Source organism: Monomorium pharaonis, chromosome 4 (genome assembly GCF_013373865.1).
Source record: "Monomorium pharaonis isolate MP-MQ-018 chromosome 4, ASM1337386v2, whole genome shotgun sequence".
Lineage (NCBI taxonomy): Eukaryota > Metazoa > Arthropoda > Insecta > Hymenoptera > Formicidae > Monomorium > Monomorium pharaonis.
The window spans coordinates 9,134,588-9,160,808 of record NC_050470.1 but is presented as its reverse complement, the minus strand read 5'-3'; the positions used below and the strand labels follow the sequence as shown (position 1 = coordinate 9,160,808).

At 35.6% G+C, this 26,221-nt stretch overlaps 2 protein-coding genes across 4 annotated transcripts in view; one reads left to right on the top strand and one right to left on the bottom strand.

Annotated features, from left to right (window-relative positions):
* Positions 1–26,020, bottom strand: part of LOC105830979 (proto-oncogene tyrosine-protein kinase ROS) — a 39,139-nt gene extending 13,119 nt beyond the window's left edge. For 2 of the 3 annotated variants that reach the window (XM_036285335.1, XM_036285336.1), the window contains exons 1-5: positions 25,832–26,020; positions 11,822–11,881; positions 3,703–3,762; positions 3,450–3,540; positions 246–478 (exon numbers count right to left, since the gene is read on the bottom strand). In XM_036285335.1, the coding sequence (XP_036141228.1) occupies positions 246–478; positions 3,450–3,540; positions 3,703–3,762; positions 11,822–11,881; positions 25,832–25,984 (597 nt within the window). In that variant the 5' untranslated portion in view covers positions 25,985–26,020. The other variant, XM_036285337.1, reaches the window with a different exon arrangement.
* LOC105830981 (cAMP-dependent protein kinase catalytic subunit beta) lies at positions 1,283–3,431 on the top strand. Its single transcript, XM_012670762.3, has 2 exons — positions 1,283–2,103; positions 2,257–3,431. The coding sequence occupies exons 1-2, from the start codon at positions 1,777–1,779 to the stop codon at positions 2,974–2,976; spliced, it is 1,047 nt and encodes a 348-aa protein (XP_012526216.1). The 5' UTR covers positions 1,283–1,776; the 3' UTR covers positions 2,977–3,431.
* Positions 26,021–26,221: the final 201 nt, after the last annotated feature.

The following is a 26,221-nucleotide window of genomic DNA, read 5'->3' as shown; positions in this document are numbered from 1 at the left end:
GAGCATATCCACCTAAAGTCTACATCGGGCTAAGATTAATGTACGTTTGCGCGAATTTCTCGCGGATGATGGACATATAATTTCATGTCGCTCCGATATATGAGCACAAGCGATTCATTTAATTATTGAATAATAATAAGAAAGGTCGGACCTGTTTGTAATTTCTTCGTTTCCATGTTCAGCTCAATTGCGCTTCTAGCATAAAATATAATTTTTGTCTGATTTCCTTTTTCTTCCTTACGTACCCTGTACTTAGTGTACGGCTGCAGGTTTTCGACCAGTATCTGATCACCTTCGCCCCATGACTGATTCCGGCAGTATTGCCATGTCTCAGCTAGCTCTTCGTACCTCCATTGCACCAGGTACGAAATGCCCCCGGCGCGTCTGTCTATGTCTACACCTTTCCATTCCAGGCTGAGCGACGTCGCCGTCAGCGAGTCCGCGACCAATGCCGGGGCCGGTGGGATGCCGATTTCCGCTGTTCATTAAAAAAGATTTTTTTTTGACTTTAGGAGAAGACTCTACGCGGTAACTGAGGCGCAAACAGATATTTAATTTTATTTGTTATTATCTGTAGATGCATATGTGTGACTGTAATATACGACAGATCAAAATTTCGTTAGATTTTGTAATTTTGAATATTTAAAAGCACGTAAATGATATTTAAAAAATATAAAATATTTAAAATTACGTATAATTATTTATAATTAAAACAAAGCGTTTTAATCACAATTTTATTATTCTTTATTTTATCATCTCTAGAATTATTTAATAATTTTCTTTTATCTGTTGCAACATTCTGTATGATATATGATTGTATAATCTAGAAGTAATCTAGAAAAAAGTTTACTTTCTTTATCAAAATAGTACAGAAGCAACGCAACGATATGATTGTTATGTTGATCGTTGCGTATCTTCTTTGTATTATTTTAACTAAAAATTAATCTCTTTGCAAGAATTATTTCTACGTACGTATACGTATGTACAAACATACACATATAGACAATACAAATAAAATTAAATAATGTAACAGAGAAAATAATGTACAATTATATTGTTACGCAGAACCATAGATCTTTTACTACTGAATACGTCTTTCCCGTTAGATAAACAGAGACAGTAGATATGTGGTATCTTCTATCTTTTTTTCTCACACTAACAGAAAATAATCCTTAACACAAATAAATATTCATTCGAATAGTACCAATAACATATTTTATAGAAAATTAATAATATTTCTTTTAAATGAGAAATATTTTCTAAATTATAGAAAGCATTATTTGTTTTAAATAAGTATTATTGATTTTCTATAAAATATGTTATCGGTACTATTCGAATGAATATTTAATTGAGTTAAGCATTCTTTTTTGTCAGTGCAGGAGAGAGAGATCCAATTCTCGCTCAAAACATTATTGGCATTAGTCCTTTATTGTTCTAGAATGATATCAATAGCGCTTTGAACATGAATCGGATCTTAGATTCAGAGTGGACTTCAAAGTGAACAAAACGCATGCTCCGAAATGACAAGCTGTCATTTACATATGTTTTATTCAAATATTTGACTGTGTATAGCAACCGCGCTTGCGCATTCCAGCGCGAAAAAAGAAAATTCTCTCTTTCTCTCTCTCTCGCTCGCTCTTTTTTTGACAGCTCGAAGCTGATTTTAATCAGAAGACGTGTCCGTATCTGTAGTATAAATATATACTCATATCATCTTAATTTTTCAATTCAAAAGTGAGGTGTTAAACACTTGAATATCTAATCTAACATATACAAATGGTCGACACCGAAAGAGAACGAATGTTCAAGGAGTACAACGAAATTTTGGACGACTTAAAAACGTTGTTTATGGAGAAGTGGAAGATAAAATTCGACGACAACGCGAAATCGGATGATTTCGAGCGTTTCCGAACAGTCGGTACCGGTGCCTTCGGCCGCGTCGTTCTCGTCAAGCACAAAACGACGTCCACGTATCATGCCATGAAGATCCTCGACAAAGGGAAACTTGTCAAGATGAAGCAAGTGGATCACACACGTAACGAAAAGCGGATCCTGCAATGCATCAGCTTCCCTTTCATAGTCTTCATGGAGTTCTGCTTCAAGGCAAGGATTCGAGAATCGAAGTAACGACACCGTTAGTTCTTCGAACCTCAAATACGCAGAAAACTCTCTCAAACAGACGAAATTAATTTATTTCTTACATACTTGATTTGAATCGGACGTATAACGTGCTGATATTTCAATTCCTGTTTTAAGGACAACTCTTACGTGTACATGGTGTTGCCGTTCGCGCAAGGCGGCGAGATGTTCACCCACCTCAGACGTATGGGAAAGTTCGACGAATCGCTGGCGAGGTTCTATGCCGCTCAAGTAGCCCTAGCCTTGGAATATCTGCACCACTGCTGCTTGATCTATCGGGACCTGAAGCCGGAGAATATCCTGATACAGAATTCCGGCTACATCAGGATGACCGACTTCGGCTTTTGCAAAATGGTGGACAGCCGCACGTGGACACTGTGTGGCACCCCGGAATATCTGGCGCCTGAAGTGATCCTGTCGAAGGGCTACGGCAAAGCCGTCGACTGGTGGAGCTTTGGCGTGCTGATTTACGAGATGAACGCGGGATATCCGCCTTTCTACGGGCACGACCCCATGAAGATCTACGAGAGGATCGTCGCGGGCAAATACAAGTTCGCGCATCACTTTGGCGAGGAGCTGAAGGACATACTGACGAACGTCCTGCAAGTGGACCTAACGAGAAGGTATGGCAATCTGAAAGACGGCAGTATGGACATCAAAAGACACCAGTGGTTCCAATCTATCGACTGGGTCGAGATTTATTATCAGAGGGTGCAGCCCAGCTTCATTCCTCATTGCAGTAACAGCGGTGACACTAGCAATTTCGATCATTACGACGAAATACCGCTTGACGTCTCCTCTTTTGATCAGTATGGTAAAGAATTCGCAAATTTTTAGAAATAACGCTGACAAATCAATATAAAAAATTAGAGATTAAAGATGTGTATGTGTGTGTGTGTGTGTGTGTGTGATTATTACACTGTGCTAGAGAAAATATCTTTAACCGAAATTTGAATTAAAATTAGTTTACGATGACAATAATTAAACAATAATATTTTTTAAGCACACATATGAAAGCAGTACTTCATGTAACATTTCTATTCACATAAATGTCTTTTGTGTAAATTGTGATTAATTGTATACAAGAGTGATATTTAACTGTAAGACACTACTTTCTTGCGATGAACAAATAAACTTGTTCTTTATTCTAATAGAATTTCTGATAGTATTCTATTTAATTAATTTAATTCTATTCTCATATGCTATAAGTTCATTGTATATGTATTATTATCGATGGTATACAACAATTTTATTAGTATATAATAATTCTTAACGATTAATTCTTAATATCTAAAAAGACACACAGTTACCTTTGAGCCGCTGAAAGTAACGATTTAATGCGTCGTGGCAGCCCAAAACGCAATACAATTCCTTCGGCGGTAACAATTCCTGCGTTCCGTTCTGCGAACATACACACGGGCTAACATTAAGCGTTTATCTCTCTAAAATTAGGAAAATATTATGTAAAACAACTGTGCAAAAAAGGTAGGTTACGAGTGCGGCTTTTACGTAAGTTTCCTCGATAATAAATGTCATAAAAATAAAAATGGCATTAATACTAACGCAAACAGCTTGGCAGCTTGTCTCGAGCGCCTGTTCCCATGCTTCGCAGCCTTTCGTGCACTGAAACAATAAACATAAGAAAAACACAATAAAGATAAGAAAAACAGTAGGGATATCCTAATTTCGCGTATTAGTAAAAGGAACGAACCCAGTCTTCCCGAAATCTTGCAAAAAAAAATTCAGAATCAAAAATGCAGAAGACGAAATCATATTTAATCTTCTTTCCAGTGCAATAAATGCGCTGTATCATATTCTTTCTCTTTCTATCTCTCTCTTTCTCCATGGTTTTTCGAACAATGTCCACGCTCCAATAAGTTTTGTTAATTATATACGCTAGGTAATATGCATTAAAAATCTTATCTTATCTTAATATAAGAGGATACTTTTTTAAAGTTTTTACAGCAAACTTTATTCTTCATTTTGCAAACGATGTGGATTGTCTTTTAGAACGTGAATTCAATTCTACCTACATAATTATATTTCAGCGTTTAATTTGAAATTTATAAAAAAAAACCTGTATCGTTTTCTTTAAAAACTATTGCTTAAAACAAAAGCATTTTACGAGAACTTATTATTTCTTTAATTTTTACGCTAACTCATCAAATTTTTTCGCGGATGCATACGTCATGTCGTCCGAACGCACTTTGCTGTTTTATTTCGACATTTCATGTTCGGGGCAAAAAATAAAATGCTCCTACGCGTGTACGTCGGGTTTTGTGAAAAATCAGTCCGTCCGGTGTGCGTCCCACTACCGCCGAAGGTCGTCGAGCGTTCTACAATTCGCTAAAATACAGCTCCGGAAGTGGCTGAACAATGGATCACATTATCCGGAGCGAAGTGACATAACTCTCGTCGTGCCGCTACGTGGCGAAACCGTAATTTTTCGTGGCCGCGTCCGATCTCGGCCTGCGTGGCACGTGTCTCAAGTAACGCCCACGTTCATAAGACGCTCGTTGCGTGGTACCATGTCGGGCATGGATTTGCGAACTGAAGTTTAACGCATTAACTTTCTGCACGAGAGGATGTGGGCATTTGTCGTCGACAACAAGCCAACTGTAGCCGAGGACGCGTACGGCTCAGCCTCCACTGCGCCAATGCACGTTAATTGTTTATCTTGCGGTTTACCCATGTGGCCCGTTCGGCCACGAAAGCTCCCCCCTCTCGAAAATAATCCCTAAGTGGAGGCCCATATCAGAGAAGCTTCATATCAGATAAAAATAATTAAACAGCTCCTCTGAGCCACATCATTTTGATTCAACTGATGTGTTAAGATGTCATTATATATTGCTTTTTGTATTAATTAAAATTTTTTAATATGTAAAAATGAACATTGGTAGATTATGAATATTACTACGTATACAATATTAAATGAATAAATAATAATTACGCGAAAACTGAATGGTCACTAGTAAATTTGAATGAATCTCACTGTTTATTTTGTTTTAGGTCTGTACTTTTGAGCATGTAAAATTCTTCCGCGATATACTGAACAAGAACGTGTTGTTAAAGAAGTTTTTAAAGAAAACATTAAAGAGTGGAATAAGTATTTGAATGGAAAGTATAAATATACAGGAGCGACTTGACTCGAGTGCTTCGAGTGCAGGCCTCGATCTGTAAATCTATTTGAAATGGTTTGATTATCTGCCATTTTTCTTGAAATTGTGCAATTAATAAGATTATGATAATGATTATCTTCGTTGTTATTGTCATAGAGATTTTTTATTAAAATCAGTACATGAAAAAACGATTTTGCTGCAGTAGTTAAAAATTTAGCTTTATATATAATTTTATTACATCACAATAATTATTAAGGACGTTCAAGCGTGATGAACAAAAGTTTTGACTTTCCGGCAGCATATGTAGTTTGAGCAATCTATATATTATAAATTATGAATTATTTTTAATTTTATAACTCCAATTTTTAGCAAACTCCAACTTAGCAAAATTATTCTTTCTGTGTATGTTTAAAAAATTATTTTTTTAATCCTTACATTTTCTTTTTATTCTACATCCAAAAACACATTTTTTGCTAACATAGACAGATTTCTTGATATAACAACCAAAATATAACTAATTTTTGTATCTGCTAGAATTTTGGCTGTCACGTATAGAATTTGAAAATCTGCTTCTGGCAGTTAGATTGACTAAAAGCAATACATATACATCTCATAGTATTTGCTAATTATTTTTGTATCTCAGCTAATTTTTACACATATAATTTTTACATATAATTTTTGTTGAAATTGCAAGATCATTTCTTTGAGTGTATTGTCACAATTTTATCAGCCTTAGTGATAAATCATTGTAATTTCGTAATACATAATGGAAGATCACTTAACGTCCGGATATATAAGAGGTGCTATTTAGCAATTGGCGGACTGATCGACACTTCGCCTTGTTCGAGAGGCGCCGCATATAAATAATACTGCACTCGGCATTGCAGAATCATAAGCAAATTGCATCGTACGAGAAACCTAATTTTCTTGAACGAACGGTGACGTACTTTCACTATTAAACTAATCCTAGTATTACAATTAATTGAAACTCGATTAGGAATTAATTTTTGCTAAATATTTTATTCAATTTTAAGCCAATTTTTTTAGAAAAATACATTAACTGCATTAAAAAAGTAAAATTTAAAAAATTATTCGAGAGATACGACATTGATATTTCTCAACCGATACTTTTTGTCGCTGTCTCTTACATCACGCATGTTTACTGTCAAAACACATACGAATATACAAATTCTCTCTCGACAAAATTATCATTCTTTTAGCATTTGAATGGTTTACATATTATTATTACTTTTTCAATGAAAAATTGTATTTAAGTATTAAATATTTAAAATCCAAGGTAAAGAATCCAAATGATTAAAAACCTAAACACAAATACATTCGAGCAGCTCATTTATATACTAATAAACTTGTGTTTAATCTTAATTAACAGTCTTGATTGTTGTTTTATTTCTCAATACGCACATTTGAGACTGCAAGCGGCTGCTTTGTATTTGTATTTCAAAAAAAGATGCAAGATGTCTTTAGCGTGAACTGTAGACGAACTTTCGAGACGCTCGTCGTATTATATATGTTCATAATAACGCGTGCGCGTATGGTGGTATTCGAGGGTATCACATAGGTCAGCTCTTATGAAAAGTGGAAGGAAAGGAACCTCCAGCGCCAGATAAACATTATTATTAATAATCGTTTGACGTTAAAACTATACGACAGTTCTGGTAAATCACGAAGGAGCGAGTGTCGCATCACAAATTGCATTTGTTATTTTTAATTTACTGTTATTATTAAAATTGTTTTTATTAATCGTAGAATTATGTGTCAACATCAATATTTAATTTTAATATATTTTAATATATTTTAATATATGTTTTAAACCGATGAAAAGTTTTGAAGAAATGTTTTAAACTGATGATAAAATTCGAGAACCATTTAAATAATGAGAAACAAGTTTATTTATCTACTTGAATTTTGAATTTCTACAAATAATTTATACATATATATTTTACATACAAATATTGAAATGCGTAACATTTGAATATTTACACGTTTCAAATTAAACACGAATGTTCAAACAAAGGCATTAAAATTTGCCCTGCGATTCCGTAGAGAGAGGCCACACAAAAACGTACAACGCTTATTTTTACTAACGTTTCCTCGTGCGCGAGTACGCACGATGAAAAAAAAAAACTGTTGATTAATGCCTTATCTAATTTATGACCGCGGTGACATCGTTGTACAACTCTTTTCGCCCTTTTCGTCGATTAATTTACAGCTTATTTTTAGCAGATTACGTTGCGCATTATAGCGATCTTATTTTTTGTTTCACTTAAAGGAAAAAAAATATCAGTCGTCTATCGAGCATGGGATGTACGGATCCCGTGGTTTAATTCGCCGTAACGAGTATCTGGGCGCTGTAATTCGACGTACTTCATCAAACATGGGTTTTTAAACGATCTAGCCGTCCACACAATGGGGGTTGACAAAATTATCAGACAGTAGAAAAGTGACTGAGCCGAGCGGCTCGGCGCAGCGGCCGCTAATTTCTCACTTCCTCATTAAATCCTCACCGGGTATTATGCCCCCAGCTGGGCCCTCCCTCCATAAGCGCGGCTGCCCCGTAGATCGTAGATCTTCGTCCTACCACAGACGAGCGTCTATCTGTCCTCTCCTCGTTTTGCTTTAACCCCATTTACTGCTTTCAGCCTGACTCTGGCAACCATAGACGAGCAGAGAGGAAGAAGGGTAACGAATAACGGCGTCTCGGATCGTCTTCTTTAAGTAATGTCTTTATAACGAGCTGTTAATTTACATGCAGCTGATTATAGATGTCAAATCTTTCAATAGATTCTGTTAAAAGTTTTTCCTGCGTCACTTACCGATTATCTTTAATAATTTTCTACTACTGTCTGCCGTTTTCTACGTATATTATTATAATATTTATATTGGAATACAGATTTATAAAACGTTGTAAAAAAATTATTATATATTTTTCTATTTGTCTATATTTATTTAAAACGTTGTGCAATTTAATTGGTTTTTTCAACAATAATTTTAAAATTATAGATAAACTCTGCCAAATATTTGTATTAAAGGTTTCTCGTCGCTTATTTCTCTGTAATGGTCAGAGTTTCGTTGCAATAGTTAACATCTGGCAACCTTTACACTTGCGACAGTAATTTTCAAGTCAAAGTGGCTTCTGGCCAGAGGCTGTCAAGCAGAGACATTTGTATAGATACCTAACTGTCGGTGGTCCTCCACTTTACTGCATTGTCAGACAAACACACTCGACCGTCTGGTTTTCTCGGCGCACGATACACGGAAGCAAGTGTTTATCGTTTATTCGTAGTTTACGTTTTTCTCGATATATACGTAAAGTAGGAAATGTTACGTAAAGAGCATTGTTACGTTAAGAGAAAAAGCATTTTAGATTTTAATTTTCTTATTTAAAAATTCTAACGCGCAAATGTTTTTATTTCCCTTTTGAGTCTATATATATTATTTGCGTGCTTTATATATTTTACCTCGAGCAATTTATTAATTATAAACTCTGCGGAGGGATCGGAAGTAGCCATCGACGGATATTTCCGGAGGTGAACAGGGGATGCAAGGCTACATTAAATATCCGAGAGCGAACCAAAAAAAATGGGAAAGTGCGTCGAACAAAAGAAATTCCAGCGGTATTAATTCGTCGTTATCGACCTGTGAAATTACCGGAAGAGACGTAAAGTCAATCCGTTGATGTTCGTGAAGTGAACGTCGACGAAACAACAAACACACACAGTATACTTTGTATCGATTGGATAAATAGATAAAAAATAATAAACGTAATAATTTTATTTCTTCTTTGGTATAAAAGTAAAACGAAACGTTTTAATTACTGCCTTAAAAAATTTTAAAAAGATCTAAAATAAACGATGCGTGCAATTGAAAAAAAAAAAAAATCAAAAATTGCATAGAATTAAAAGTTTCAAAGTCGCCTCTTCGGCCGAGAGAATGGCGCATTAGGCCAAAGGCTAAAAGTGGGTCGTGCCGAAGCGCGGTAAATATCCAGCTAGGATCGCGAAGCGTCTTCCTCCACCTACGTCGCCCCAATCCGTTACTCGTACGCGTTACTGGCGACTTACGAACCGTGAAACGAGCCGAGGGAGGAAATCGTTTTAAGCGCAATTCGCGCGGTAATTCGCTTTCTTTCCAGGCCTCGCTGCGCAACGCGTGCAACGCGCGAATGTCGAGTCGCGCGCGATACATTCCGGGCGATACGAACCCTGCTCATTGATGATTGTTTTTTTTTTTTTTTTTTCGGAGACACGACAATTAGGCACGCCAGGGTCCTTTCTGTCCTCTCTTTATGAGGTTAATTACCCCGCTCGTCCCGTGTCCTGGAGACACGCGTTACTGGATATCCTTCCGGCTCCGCCCTTTCGGTATTTCACTCTCGTTGGAATGTGTGTTTTTGCCGATTTTCAGGTATCAAGTCAATGACAAATCGAAGAGAAGTAAAAAGTAATTTCTTTTAATCATTTATCTACTGATAGCAAGATATTTTATACTTCTTGCTCTTATGATTGTCGTATATCCTTATAAAAATGTAATACTGGGCAGTATATTAAATTGGTAGTAATTAATACTTATTTTAAGTATTAAGAGGATGTTAAACTGCCCGTCAAATTTGATCGAGGTCGATAATGTAGATTTATTCGTTTATCCTTGTTTATAAAAATATTTGCTTCAAAATACAAATTATGTAGCTTATACGTACAAATAAATGGCATCCCTCACTTCAGAATAGATTGAAGAATAAATCTATATTCGTCAAATTACGATTAAAAGCCGTAAAAAAAGTTTTTTATCTGATCAAATTTTCAAAAATCTGTAGTAAAAACGTTTAGATAAATAAAATTTGATCGCACAAATAACTTTTTTTTATGGCTTCTAATCGTAATTTGACGAATATAGTCTTATTCCTCAATCTATTCTGAACTGAGGTATGCTATTCATTTGTACGTATAAGCTACACAATTTGTATTTTAAGTCAAATATTTTTATAAACAAGAATAAACCAACGACTCTACGTTATCGACCTCGATCAAATTTGACGGGCAGTTTAGCATTCTCTCAAAACCACCGCTGTTAGTACGCGTTTTTATACTCAAAATAAAAAATAATTATTGACCAATTTAATACAGGCTGGTATTACATTTTTATAAAGGTAAAATATAATTTTATAGAAACATTCTTTTTTTTATTTTAGAATTGGAGAAAAATTCACTGACTTATTACTATCAATTTTTCCTTATAAAAATATAATACTAGACAGCATTAAATTTTCCAGTAATTATTACTTATTTTGTATATCAAAAATACTAACAGCAATGCTTTTAATACTTAAAATAAATATTAATTACTGGTCAAAAAATGTAATACTGCTCAGTATTACATTTGTACAAAAGTTTTTCATTATTAATTGATCTTAAGTATTGTTTAACGTTTATTTGAACCTTTATCTCTTTCTCAAAACAAAAGTAAATGCTGACAAATAATCAGTCGCACTTATTTATCCCACCGTGTGACGGAAACCGGAAGTATAACATCGCGCGCGACTTTTGTCACTCTCCCAATTTCCTCGTTTATTTACTTACTTTTTTTTTATTTGCACTTCCGTTTCGGTCAGAAAGGAACTGAGAGAGCACGGAGAGAGTGTGGCAGCGAGATGGACGAAGCGCGAGAGAGTGAATCCGGAGTCGCACGGTAATTTGGCGACATCCGCCATCGGTCGCACTTGTACGCGATCCAATTTAAAAGCACGAAGCCGTACCAGAGAGAAAGAGAGAAAAAGAGAGAGAGAGAGAGAGAGAGACCGGGTCATTCTTTTATTTGTACGCGCGCAATGCGCTTCGTGCGTACGTACGCACGTTGGTCCCATTCATCGACCGCGCGTTGTTTTTTATTTGCCGTTTACCATCTCCGTCGCTGCCGCGAGTTAGGAGCGGCAGGGCCCCCTGGGACACCAGCGGAAGTACTTTCATTGTAACGAGGGACCGGCCGTCCCTTCGTTTTCGTCTCCGACGTCCGCACCGGTCATTCGCGTATATCGCGCCATCCCGCCAGGACTGCCGATTATCACCCCGAACTTTGTCATAGCATCGCACTACAATTGTACGTTAGTTTCTACCGTCGGTAGGACAAGGCGACCCTCTTTAACTCTAAGTTACTATATCATAGATCTGAGAAATCTTCCGTGCAGAAGCTTTCCGAGTTTGTAAAACTCTCCGTTTGTTTTAAGCTTTTGTAACTTTTTTTTCTTATTTACAGTCTCACACACACGAATTAAAATTTACAAAGGTCTCGGGCAGGTTTCATCGTCTCGATTAAAGAGAGAGATAAAAATATTAATGTTTGCTTAAGGTATAAGCAGGTAAAGATGCTCCGAAACTTATAACAGGAATTGAGAATAGCAACCAACGATTAAAGAGGGCAAGGAGATGAGAAAAAAAACATATCTCTCTGTTCCCAATATCTCTTCATCTAAATTTACTCAACAGTTGTTTCCTTTGTTACTGATCGAAAGCCTGATGAATAACACGATTAGACGTGAAATTTCTTACCTGATCGATCTTGCATCTCACGCCGCATCCCACCTCCGAACTCAGATCGTCCGTTCGATTCTGGAATCAAAAAATAAATTTCGAATTTAATCTAAATGATTCACACGATCACGGAACTTAACGCCAGTCATTAAGGGTCTCTCGCTACGACTCTTACTTTCGGAATATCTACGTATCGTTCCGATATGCGAACGATATTCCGAGACAAAGTCTCTGTCGAGCGAATGCAGAAAAAAAAAACACGGGAGAAGGAGAGACGTCGAACGCAACGACGCAGCGCCCGGCGTGAGCGGGGCGCGATTATGTTACGCGCAGGGGGGTGGCGGAAAATAAATTGAATCGCTTGCCGTCTTTAAAAGACGCTAAACTGTCCCATCCGGTTCAATTGACACCCCTTCCCCCTCCCGTTGGGTGTATTTGACGCGACACGCCGGAATGAATCGCCGAATATAATCGTCCCCCAAGGTGGCCAGCCGTCCCCCCCCCCCTCCCGGTCCTCGCCCGCCGCGCGCTCGTTACAGCGGCTGCACCTGTAGTACGTTACGCATTTCCGGGACACAGGTGCACGTCCGGCGCTCGATGGAACCGAGAGTAATTGGAAAAGGCCGTGTCGCGTCGGGATCGAGGGAGAGACCCGGGAGAGCAAGCGGCGAGCAAGGGGGAGGGTGCGAAGCGAACCGTATAGAGTCGTAGACGCCGGTCGCCGCCATGGGAATTTTGGATTTGCCGATTCGTTTGACCGACATCTAATTATCATAACGCATTCGATTACGGAACGGGTCCCACCTGCGGAATGCAAATTCGCATTACTACGCTGTGCGAACGGCCACGGAGTTGACCAGTTGAGAAATTTCTGGAATCTCACGCGAGAGCGTCTAGTCGCACTCTCATTCCAGTAAACATTAACTAAAAAATATATAACTGCTATATAACAGTTAGTTATAATTTCAACAATATATTTCCCATTTAACCGTTATATAACTTATAACATTAACTAAAATATATATAACTGCTATACAACAGTTAGTTATAATTTCAATATATTTCCTATTTAACCGTTATATAACTTATAACAGTCATATAACTTAATTATATTATTGAGTAGGAAATATTATAATCTAACAGTTATATATCCTTAGTTGGTGTTTGCTAGAATAATATCTTTCTAAAAATTTCTCAGCGGTAAAAAAGAATTTTCCTTCGAGTATTAAATTGCCAAAATAATGGCGTCGCATGCAGCTAAATTCGCACGCAGTAGTCTTCTCTCGCGGCGGACGGTACAGCCGTAAATACTCATTTACATGATTAGCTGCTCAAGTAGGTTACATAAACGGAACGTATATTAAACGTTATAGTTTCACGTTAAAATTAGACATTATATCGTTTTTCGCAAAATAAGACGCACGCGAATGCCGCGAATAGCCATGCGACGTATACGTGTGTATACGTTCCACTGTACATTTTACATTACGTTCGAATTTCCGCAATTGGATAATGTGCACGGCACCGCTGCGCACTAAAATTTCCGCGGAAATGACAATAATCGAGAGGTTCGTGCGCAATGCGGACGCGAGCGGCCGCGGCACTCATTTTCGACGCGTGTTTTCCTCGCGCGTACAAACCGCCAGCGAGTTCACCGATAAGGGTTAACCGAGAGAGGGAGATAATGTTCTCGCGTATTATCTCGGATGGATGTATCGAGTTTTACGACGATCTTTCTCTCTTTACTTTTTTCTTTTGGTTGTTATTCCACTCGCGGCTTTCGTCTTCCCGACGCGGCGGCGAGCGTTTAACTTTGCGCCCGATTAATCAATCCGCCTCGCGCGTCATCGTGAGACCTCTCGGACGTGTGGCTGCACTTCAACGTATCTATTCTTAGGTATCTCATCTCGCCGAATGTGCATTTTGTTTTTCGCAACGTACCGATATCTCTCAGGGACATCGCGTCAAGTTCACACAGATTTAATTGTCGTTTAATCCTATCGAGTCTTGTGTTGATTCTCGTCTACCTCGTGTGCTGGAGGAAATAAGTGAAATAGAAAATATTAATATAAATATTTAAAAGACGTTTGCATAAAGTATTATTTAAAGTATAAGGTAAGTGAAAACACATGTTTCATGAATTTATAGATTTAGCTATGTTTTTAGCTATGTGTTTGGTAAACAATGGCAAGTGAATTTATTTTAAAACGTATTTACAGAAAAATTAATTACATTCTATATAGCAGTGAAATACGTGCTGTATTTTATTTTAGTTTACTATTTTCTTACTATCTTTTGTACTCTTAAAAAATAGAAAAATAAACAATAGGTAATATATTTAATAGAAATTATTTAATCATGACAAATCAAAATGTAAAATGTCTCATTTCAAGTAAATATGTTAAAAATTACATATTTGCTTTTTTGTATTTATATAAACTTATTTCAAAAATAATGTCTTTGCTATCTATGCATCGAAAATAGTCTTTTTCTCATCTGTCAATTTACATTCAAGGACTAATATTTCGAGGCACAGATAACAAAAAATATTACGTGCGACACATGCTATTGGATTGGCTATTGCCCACACGTGCGAGTGAATGCACTCGCTTTCGAATCGTGTGTTCATTTCCCGTACTGGGCAATTAGCCGACTCACTGCACTTGTTGCACAAAACTATTTTGTTACATGTACGTCAAAACTGGTTCCTTTTGTGTTACTTTTCCATAGATAAAGTCACGGATATCAGCACTTTAACATTCTTGCGCAGATCTTGTTTTCTAATAAATGGCGTGAATTGTGGCGAAAAATTTTTCAGCATGACTTTTTCAGCACGTTTGATCATTTCAGCCACATTTCAGCACGCACAGGTGCATCATCTGGTCACGCATATGGTAATTCTCGCAAACACTACCCAACACTCACCGACAGTTACTTACAATTTGTCATTTTCGCGAATCTAACCTTGATCTGTCAATTTGCGAGAATCCAAAGCACTCAAGGGACCACACATCGACGCAGGGGTAACAAAAAATATAGTATGCAACACAAGCGTAACAATTTTTTGTGTACTTGTCCGGGTAAATGCACTCGTGCCCGAAAGGCCGACTTTACACCCTTGTTACACAATGTATTATTTTTTATTAATACATATCTTAAATAAATATTTTTATCGAATTTGTTTTAATTTTGTTAGCGTTTATCTTGTCTCAAATTACTTCAAACTACTTCGAAAAAGTAAAGATGATGTAGAAAATAAAATATAGAAAATATATGAGAAGAAAATCGTAGAATATTACACATTTCTTTTATTTTCGACTTGCATTCATGATTCATATCGCTACATTATACCGAATATATGTATAATATGTTGCAAATTATATTTTTTACAAAATTTTTGATCAAGATATCTTTTTACGTGTCAAGTTATTTTTTTTTCGTCAAGAAAGAAGCTATGCAGGAAACAAACCAAGTTTCTCTTGGCAAACAATTCCTAGAAAAAGGCGTTTCTCTCTTCGACCGTAAGAGCAATTTGGCAGAATGATTCGGCTTCTTCGCGATTAGTTCCCTTCGTCTTCCCCAATTAATTCCGAACGGGCGACTCCTCGTTAAGTCGACTTCTTTTTCGCGAGTGTGTTTCCGCTCCCACCGTGAGTGTTCTCCTTTTCCCTCCTCCCCCCGACAACGAGTATCTTAGAAAAAAAAAGGAGGGGCGGAGGAATCACATGTTAGAAGAGAGCGGTTTTATCCGATCTAAGGTAATCAACTAATGCATAAGTGCCCGTTCTTCCGCACGTCCTTCCGTCGTGTCCAACGTCTCCGTCACGCTTGACGACGTCGACCAACTGTTGCGTCTTCCCGCCACCGACCTAACACAATCTCGAAGACGGAAATAATAGACGGGTGTCGAACACGGTAAGCTCTGTACGGAAATGCACTAGGTTTGGCACTGAGATTTCATCGTGAACATTTCCCGGGAAATACTTTTCTCTTCCTACCGCCAGTAATTATGCACGCATTTTTCATTATACATTCTCACGCTGCAATTTTTTTTCTCTATCTTCTCTCATCACTTCGTTAATTTTTAACAGTATGCTCAACATCACTAGACAATGACAAAACTGACAACCCATTCTTGATTATTTCTTTTCTTTATTTTATTTGCAAAACTGAGTCGAAATTAAAAATACAGCCTTTTAAATGAATAAAGGATTAACAAAATAAAATATAAGTTATAATAAAGAGGGCTGCTAAGGACCGAGCAAGCATCCTCGAGATGTAGTTGTTATAATGGGATTGAAAGGAGGGACGGGCGACTTGATACCCGTCGACGAAACAATACGACATAGACATGTTATTTTGCACGGCGCACTGTTTCAAGTTTAAGGTAAAAGGGTGTCGGGTTTTTTCCCTGCGGTCACCAACGTGCACGGTCGCACGGTGTTGGATGTACACCGGCCCGGTGTCCACTCGATTGGAACAGCGGCTGAAGATCGAGCATTGCCTTCGACGATCAAATCGCCGATATTACGAAAAGAACGGTAGACACGCAAACTCTTGAAAATCACGATCCCACGATGAAAAAGTGTGACGTATCACCTATCAACACGAAATTTCGTGTTACGAATATTTTAAAATATTAAAATTTTTAATTAAATTTAAAAAAAATAATTAAAAGAATTAAAAATAAAAAATTTATCGACAAGTATAAAAGAAAAAAAATACAAATTCGAGAAACATTAGAAAATATTTCTTTTTAATTAAATGTTATTCTTGTAATCTTTCTTAGAATATTTTATAATGAGACAATATATAATTATATCTCGGAATGCCTTTGTTATCACATTTTCCGAGATTTTTCCATATTTTCTTTACATGTTTATTAATATGATGCTGCCAGTGCTATTTGAATGCACGCAAACGTTTTCTTCTACGAACTAAGTCAATTATTCTCGTATTACGTCGGGAATTGAAAGGATAGACATTGCGTTTAAAGCCGCAATTATTAACGTGGCGACCAGGAAGTTCTTCCAACTTCGATTTCGTAATCATCACGCGCCTTTTAATTATATTTGATGTGTATTTAATTATGTTACTTAAGTTGCACGTAACAAAATTTAATAATTATTAATAAATATATATACATTGTATATATATTTGTGTTACTCGTATAATAATTCTATAAGCACAGAGTAAATTAGAAACTTAAATAAATCGATGATTATTTTTATACATATAAATATAATTAAAAAGTTGTAGTGTCATAAACTTTATATTTCCGATTTTTAAGAATATCACAGATTTAAATTTAGACCATCAGATTTTTATTTTAATATAATACTGTACACGGAGAAAATTTTATATACTATATACAATAATAACTACACAGAGAGAAAGATTTCTTTAAATTCAATAAATTTTAAATAAAAGAAAAATCTGTATAAAATTTATTAAAACCAAAGAAATCTATGCTTTGGAATAATCGAACAAAACTGTTCATTAAATCTAAATAAATCTTTCTCTCTGTGTAGGGACCATAAAAGGAAATTTCAAAGAATAATAATAGCAATATAAACACTATGGTAATTTCATGATGAAAAACATAATAAAAATTATCATTTCTTCCATGGTCCATGTTTATTGTTTACCACGGTAATTTTTACTACAAAATTTTCTCCGTGTATGAATTACTTATCTTATAAAGACTTAAATCACGCAGTACAAATAATTTACTAGGAGCCCTCTCTTAAAAACCAATCCGACACAATCCGAACTGTGGAAGCGATTAAGTGTTTATATGTACATCCTGGCGTGACTAATGCGTCCGACGACGAAAATCGTCCCGGCGGCGTTCGCCTCCCGTGAATGAAATCTGCGATCTATTGGCGTGGCGCGAATTGAACGGAGCATAATAAAAATTGACGATGACGTCGCCGCGACGAGCCGACCCCGTTTAGCCCGTACGAGATGAGAATCTGGGTTATCGTTGACCTTAAGCGCATCGCATCTAATCCTAATGCGATTGCGAGAGAGCCGGCGTTATACCGTCGAAACGCGCCTTTGGCGAATCGCGCCAATAATTTTTTTATTCTTCTAAGCGAGCGATCTCGGAATAAATAAAATATTTAGACGCACCCTGTCCCGCAGTCTGAATTTCCAAGAAGAGGAGCGTCGCCCCATCGCACGCGATTAATCTTCCTCGGTGTTTGCTCTAATGCATCCGACTGCAGTTGCATAGGGGTCTACCCACATCCATTTTACCAAGTTCGGGTACGTTTTTCGTGAAGTTACCGCAGAGGGGGAGAAAAAACTCTCATAGAAGTTGAAATGATAATCCATTGTGTCGCCGACAGATCAAAGATTTCTGTCTGGGAAAGCAAAGAGTGAAAGTCCATCACCATTGGGTTTGTAATCGATCAGTATTTTTTTCCATCGATAAGCAATTGATCTAACATTTCGAAACATTTTCTATTTCCCTCGGTAAGCAAACATATTTTCTTTATCTTCTCCGTAGTCAAAACTAGAGTTGCATACTTTGCTCGTTCTTCTGGGTTATCGTTACGTTTTTTTTTTTTAACTTAAACAAATCCTGGGAAACTCGGTGCGAACCGCTCTCAACTGACGTCATCCCAATTAAAACGCGTATAATACATTGACATATATTCGTGACCGGCCATACCGCGCCGCCGTACGGTTTCGAGCGGGTAAACGAGTGGCAGTTGATGTTTTTAACTTAACTTTTGGCCCTAGAGCCAATTAATAAAATTGGGCAAGCGTCTCGTCGTGTCGACGCTCGTCCTTTTCCTTAGATGTTTAACAAAAGTCTTATTATTCGCGCACTTTCCCCTCGGCTCGAGAAAGTGTCGACTTTCAACTCCTCTTATCTCAAATGAGAAATTGTTTATGCAAAATATCTTTATACGAATATATAAGTCGATTTCTCTTGTACTTTTTGTGTTAGGATAAAGTAATGTGAATGATGAAGCGCGTTACGCGCTCTAGATTTGCGTCACGATTAAAGGTGAAATTCGCATGATTATCGATGCACCACGAGGCGAACATCGTCGTTGTAGGTGAGAGGATGTGGCCGGCAGGAAGTTCATTGTATATGGCTACACATATAATGTTGCATGCCGAACGATCCTGCATATTCGACGTAACATCAGGCTCGTCGCGCGAGAATCCGGAGAATCTTGTTCAACATGTTGTGTGTTGATAACTGGTATGTTTGATAAATGTATAAACGCATTATTTTTTTCTTAAAATATCTTTTGTTAAAATATAATTCTTCCAGTTAAAATATATGTTAAAATGTGTTAAAATATAATTCTCCTAAGATCATTTTCCTAGAATTTAAAAGAATTAAAAATTAAAAAATTAAAGGAATCAGAATTTGTGAATTATTTTTACGATTTGCGTTTTCGACGTTTTTATCTTGTTTTAATTAATTGTATATAATAAATAAATTTTTTGTAAGATAAATTTTTTTGCGATTTTATTTTAAAATACACGTCAATTGAAAACTTAGAAATGTTTATGATCATTCAGATTAATAGTTTAAATTAACGTGTTAACGTTAAAATGTTGAGAAGTAAAATACTATATACATAGTATTAGGTACACTACATACTATATACATTAATTAATATACACTATATACTATATACAATTTTTCTTTTCCTTGGTATTTCTTCATATTCATAAATAATTTGCGCACACTGTAATAACCACTCTTGATATTTCTTTTGATACTGTAAATAATTGTCTTCCGAAATCCACTCTATTTTAGATTAGAATTTATTTGACGCTCCAAAAATCACGCGCGCAAGTTGCTAAATTTAAAACTTAATCGCCGCGATTTTGTCGCCAATGAAAAGGATCCTTTTACTGTATCTTAAATCTGACGAATCCTGTCGGCGCGCAGTTTAAAATAAAGCTAAGAAAATTAAAATTGAAAAGAATTATATCCATCACCAAGATCCGATGTAGACCGTTAGGCAATTTAAAAATTCATTGATATGTTTAATATATTACGGTCGAAATAATGTACTAATATTGTTAAAGTATAAAGCATGTTACCCACCTAAGTTAAAACTAAAAGTTAAAAGACAAAGCTTTAACAGTAAATTAGTTTAAAGAAAAATTTTGGAATTATTTTGTCTTTTTGTTTGTATATGATTCACATAAATCGCAATGATTATTGTAATTAAAAGTGATAATGTACAGTATATTGTAATGAATATTGTAGTAAAAACATTTTTTAAATTTATATCAAAAATATAAAATTAATAACACATAATTAATCAAATAACATTAGTGTATTATATAAGTTTGAGTAAACAAAAGTTACGTAATATTAGTGATCAGCTTTATTTAATTTTAACTGTGGAACAAATTAAAAAATTATTAGAACTTAACATAGATTTATATAAAAAAGATTATTTAAATAATTGATTAAATAATTTATTGTTCGTGATAATTATTTTGGTGACTATATAATTATTTATAAATTTAAAATAAATTATACCTAACATATGTATTTATATTTTAATTTTACTGGTTACATTTAGATTCTTTAATCAATTTTTTGCATTTAATAATAAATAATATTTAAATTAAGGTTTGGCAAGATTGTTTTTATTAGATCAATTATTTTTTAAAATATTAGTTTACAATATTTTTACTCTCTTGCGCAGCAATTTCTGTTGATATGTTCGTATTTTGATCAATTATCTCTGTTGTTATTACAACGTATTTAAAGTTGGTGTATTAAACAAATCACGTATTCTGAGAGAGCGACAACAAGGAATGATAAATTATTTATTACGTTAAGTAAGAGTTATCATACTGATTCGAGATTAGAACGTCAGGGCCGACGTTCAAGAAGTAAAGATGGTCGAAAAAAATTCTCATGGATATTATGCAAGTTTAAGGTTATCATCTAAACATCACCCTAAAAGATAAGAAATTTACTACACATATTTTTAGTAAATAATACTGACGCCCGCTTTTAATAGACGGGACTGCTTAAAAATGTTTGAATTATTAATATTTCTCAACATTAAACAATATGAATCATGTACTAAAATTTGTTTTGTATATAAAACCAAAAAAATTCCCTGTTTAGTCTCAAAGTTTATTGTATAAAAAAACATATTAGCATAATTAAAAATTTTATTTAATTAACAGTGCAAGCAATATAAATGATAAGAATATATTGTGTAATTAAAGGATGCTATATTTATTCACATTTATCACAGAGGTTAAATGTTTGATAACTTAATAATTATATTAAAAAAAATGTTTTAAATTAATCAAAGAAACTCTTTGCAGCAGCGAATTCTTTCCGGTTTGTCTGTAACAATTTTTCCTTATTACGCTGATCTTTTATTGTTAACAGACAGAAATTTAATGGGAATTATGAGAATCGTTAGAGCTTATAAATTATTTCATATTCTACCTGCAGGAAGAAATTCTGCACCAAAATTGTTATCGCATGACCCCGAGGTTCTCTTTGATCATTTCGAGACGAAGAAAGAAAGATGATTAATAAGAGAATGAGTTATGCATTGCAGATAAGGGATCGAAGAAAATGATTTTTTTTTCTGGACCACGCTTTTCCCTTTATCTGCCGGCGGCGGTATAATTGATTTGCCAGCACGCGGATGAGGAAGGGTTGCGAGAGTTCGATGACTTATAATATCGCGTAACTGTCATAAAACTAATTAGTAAAAATGAATTCCTCCGTCAGTGTGCACGCTGCCAGTCGTTATTCATCGTGAGAGATCGACAAATCGAATATCACAATGCTCTAAAATTGCATTAAACTCACTGATTAAAAATTCGTTTAGGTGTGAACTCATTCAAATTACTTCACTCGCGATCATTAAAAATTATTTCCCATCTAATTAATTTTTGCCGATAATTACATTTAAAAACTGTTGTTTTCAGAAAACTTATTGGTCTTCAAGATAATTCACATTTCTTCTTATTTTGTTGAAATAATTATGAAAATATTAAAAAATGTTCGTCTTGTCTGACATTATTGATGTGGGTGAGCGATACATGGTGAGAAGAAACTTCCAGATTACACACAAAGTTGAGCAATGATCTGATACCAGAAGACACGTTGGCGGCGATCTTTTTGAGGAGAGTTAAATTGATAATTGGTACCAATTCCGTTCTCGTCAATTGTCAAACGCATTGATTAAAACCTTTTTCATGCCGCGGCCTTTCGCACGCTGTCACAATGAAACGGTTTACTTTGCCGTCTGAAAGCAACAAAATAGAATGCAACGTGAATTGCAACAAGCATATATTTTCTGCAAAAAATTAAACGTGTATAATTTTTATCTCGTAAAAATTTTAATTCTAAATTTGCGGTATTAATCGTTCCAGGAAACGAACATATGTATTGCAAAACAATGCAACGTAATGCGTGTTAAAATTTTTTTTAATTTTGCTGGCGTGCTTTTTACTGATATTTTTATAATTGACATTTGTAATCTTTGTTTTATATGTAAACTTTTCAACAAATTAACAAGATTATATTTATTAAAAAGATTAATAAAATATAAATATAGTGAGAAAAACTTTTTGGACCGCGCACAAAGTTTGTAATGCGCGATACGACACGCGATTGGTTATAATTCATGTGATGAGCAATAATCGGCGAGCCGGCGAAGGCGGCGCGCGAAAGAAACGTCGTTTTCGTCCTTCTTCGTAAGAAAGGGATTAGATGGCCCTGTATCCGTTACGTGCTCGTCTTTCATCCTCGACGCTATGCTTATGGGCTGCCATGATGCGCCGTCGTGTAGTTAAGTTAATTAATGAATGGTACAGTCGGGCTGGAGAGTGGACTTAAATTGATACGTCCTTCGCCGCTCGCCGCGCACAGCCATTTTCGTGCCTCCGTAGCTCGGCTCGTAGGTTGGGGATGCTTAGAACGATATCAAAGTGCATCGCTAATCTTTCTTTTGTCCTCAGCATTTTTGGCATTGTTCTCGTTCATTTTCAACGTTAAGTGTCAACCTTCAGAAAAAAGCTCGTAGAAAGTAAAAATTGACGGATGAAGAACCATTAAAATAAATTTAATATTGTATGTATTTTATATACCGGTATATTTGTTATATTTTTGTCAATATTTTTTTTAATTGCCGCAATCAATTGTTGTCGAATGCAGCAAGCAATATATTATATATATATATATATATATTTTACTGAAATGGCTAAAAATCAGCTGGATACAAATCTGAAAATAATTGTGAAAAAGACAAGCAACACTGCAAAAAGTTTTAACATTCTGTCAACCAGCTTGAGAATTCTACATGATTATTTTGATGGTCTAAGAAATTATTTTGAGATTATGTAATTAGCTAAAATTTTTAGACACTTTAGCAAAACAGTTCTTTCCGTGTATGTGTTTTTGCCGAGAACGGTGGGTAATATATTTGGGCGAGTACTTGCGGTACGTGAACTGGAATGGAAATATCGGATTTCTGTAAAATCTAAGCATATACGTTTACTCGAATTTCTTGCGCTTCGGACAAATTAAACAATTCGGAGGGAAAAACTGCGTCACGTCCGCGCAAGGATGCGCATACGTGCGTTGCATCGTCGAGGAATGGCAACTAGGTCGCCAGCGCAACTCAATCGACTCACCGACATAGATTTCGAGAATCAACGCCATGGTCTTTAAATATTCCTCATTAATTAACACGTCGCGTCGACGACGATACCCGCGCTCGACGTGAAAACCGATTAGAAGGTACATATCTGATGAACACGCAAAGCGCTATTATATGTCTATACGAGAAAACCCTTACAAAGAATTGAAGAGATTTACCTAACTGCCAATCGTCATAAATTTATATTTTTATAAAGGAAAAAAAATTAATTCCGCATTATTTTAAGAAATATAAAGCAAGAATTTCAAGTTATGTTATTTATTTAGAAAACAAGATTAATCTTTTTTATAGTATTTATAAACTAAGAAAAATAGAAAATTATTTTTATGTATTATTACTATATATTTATACATAATTACAAATTAATATAATATAAGCAATAATATATAATATTTCTTAAAATGTTTGTTTAAATATAATATACACTGAAAAAAAAGATCAAGTAGAATAAACCAAAGTTCTGAGTTGAGCAAATTTAGTTACGTTAACTATAATCGAATCAAATCAGATAAAAATTTAGTCTGTTCAACAATCTGATGTAAGAGTTTCAACTAAAAGATTTAGTTAAAAGCAAAAGGTTAATACAACTAAAATGCAGTTACATAGACATTATAGATATTCCTTCAACTACGATAAAGGTTGATCTAACTGCGTTGAATCGATTGATCACTATTCCAGAGTTAAAATTACTTATATTATGAATAATTTTGGTTAATCAATCAATTCAACGCAGTCTTTATCTAATATAACTGTATTTTTAGTTTACTTGACACAATAAGGTGTTACAAGAATATAAAAATTGTTGCAAGAATTAAAGCACAGCCAATTCGCCATATACAACTCTGGAATTACGTTCATTTAATTCGACTTTAGTTGCTAATACTAATCCTTTTTTATTGTGTAATTTAATTTATCAATTTAGCGTATGCCATATTTATTAATATCACATTATTATTAATGTTAGATTGATTCGAATTAACGTAAACCGTGTCTCCAGAAATATAACGCGCATTTTTATAGTAAGACAGCGCGATGTGTTAAAGTTAGTCATAAATAACACTGATAAATGCGACGAAAAATTCCACATGGACCAGAAGCGTCGTGACGAGCTTGTAATCGCGCAACATTGTAGCTTATCGACCGACCATTAATTTTGCGCTACAGACTGTCAAGTAAATAAAGCTGTCACATCGTGCGCATTATTTAAGATCGCCAAAATATTCATTATCGGTTCCCAATTCGCCCGCGCGAAAAAAGAAAACGTACGTTCGCTCCGTTTCTTATCTCAGCGAAGGTAGATATTATATTCTGCGCTGGAGCACGCAGTTAAAGTACAACATTGCTGCTTCAATATTTTACGTTACAGTAAATTAGAATTCTACCTGTACTCAATATGGCCATGTGCCCAATTTGGCTCACCCCCATTTTCAAATAGCTACACAATGAATTTCACAGATAACGCTAATATATCACTCAGGAAGTCGATATGATGTATTTATGCTAATTTCTATAGCTTGTAATCACACTTTATTCAAATTGTAATTCTTTTAAATCTAAAATTTCAGACGTGAAAGACAAATTATCTAAGTAATTAAAATATCTTGTTTATAATTAAAGAAAGAAAGCTCTTTGACCAGGGAAACTGCTAAAAACACAACATATCTTATTGATATACGAGAAAGTTAAGATTCTGTTTCTTTATTTAATATTTAATTTTTGATTAGTATTTCTCGTCTTTCTCTAGTTAGTTGAAGTATGTCTAGTTAGTTTTTGGTAAAAGTTAAGACAACGCTTCTTGTAGTAAATAAACACAGTTTTATTATTTAATGAATAACTGTATGTGTAATTTTTTTTCATAAGTATGTTAATAAATACTTAATTAAACATGTTGATTCTGTTATTTCCCATTTTTTCATAAATATTTACGAAAAAGAGGAAAATACATAGCTGGACCACATATATGTAACTAACATAGTCCAAGTGCTATCCTTATTAAAAATCTTTACTATACTTCCATAAATAATTGAAAATATTTCATATATGTGTCTTTTAATCAGAAATGTTTCCTATTTTAAATTTGACTCTTATTTTTCAATTTCGTATTTATCAACAAATTTAAAAATCTCCAAAGCTTGAGGGGGAGGGGAGCATATTGGGTACAGGTTATTTCTATAAGAGACCAAGAGGGAAAAACTACTCTTCCGAAACTTTAGAGTTTCTTCCTCTGGACAACCTTACAGTCTGTAAAACCTTACAGCGCTTTATTGGATTACGGAGGTGTCAACTGTTTACTTGCACCAATATCTAGCCGCTTATCGCGCGCGTAGAGGAATTTTCTTACCTGTGTGAGGTCCAGGTCCGGGCATTTAGAGGCGCATTCCTCTTGAAGGCTGGCGGGAACGGCGCGGTCCTCGAGGTCCTCCGGCAGGAGCGCGACGACCGCCCCTGCCAGCACCAACACCCTCAGCAGAAAGCATAATCCCGTTCCTAACATAATAACCCCCTCCCCCCCCCGTGGATCCTTGCGCACGATCGCGGCTTTCCGCGCGATTCCCAGTTCGGTAGCGAACTGAAAATCAGCTACCGACGATCATCGCTCCTTCGAATCCTCTTCTACCGATGATCCACGTGCGCGCTAATCGAAACGATGCCTCCGCATGGTCTCTCTCTTAGCGGAGAGAGCCGCGTCACGACGCCCGTCGTCGCTACGTCACGCGTGCCGCGCGAGGAG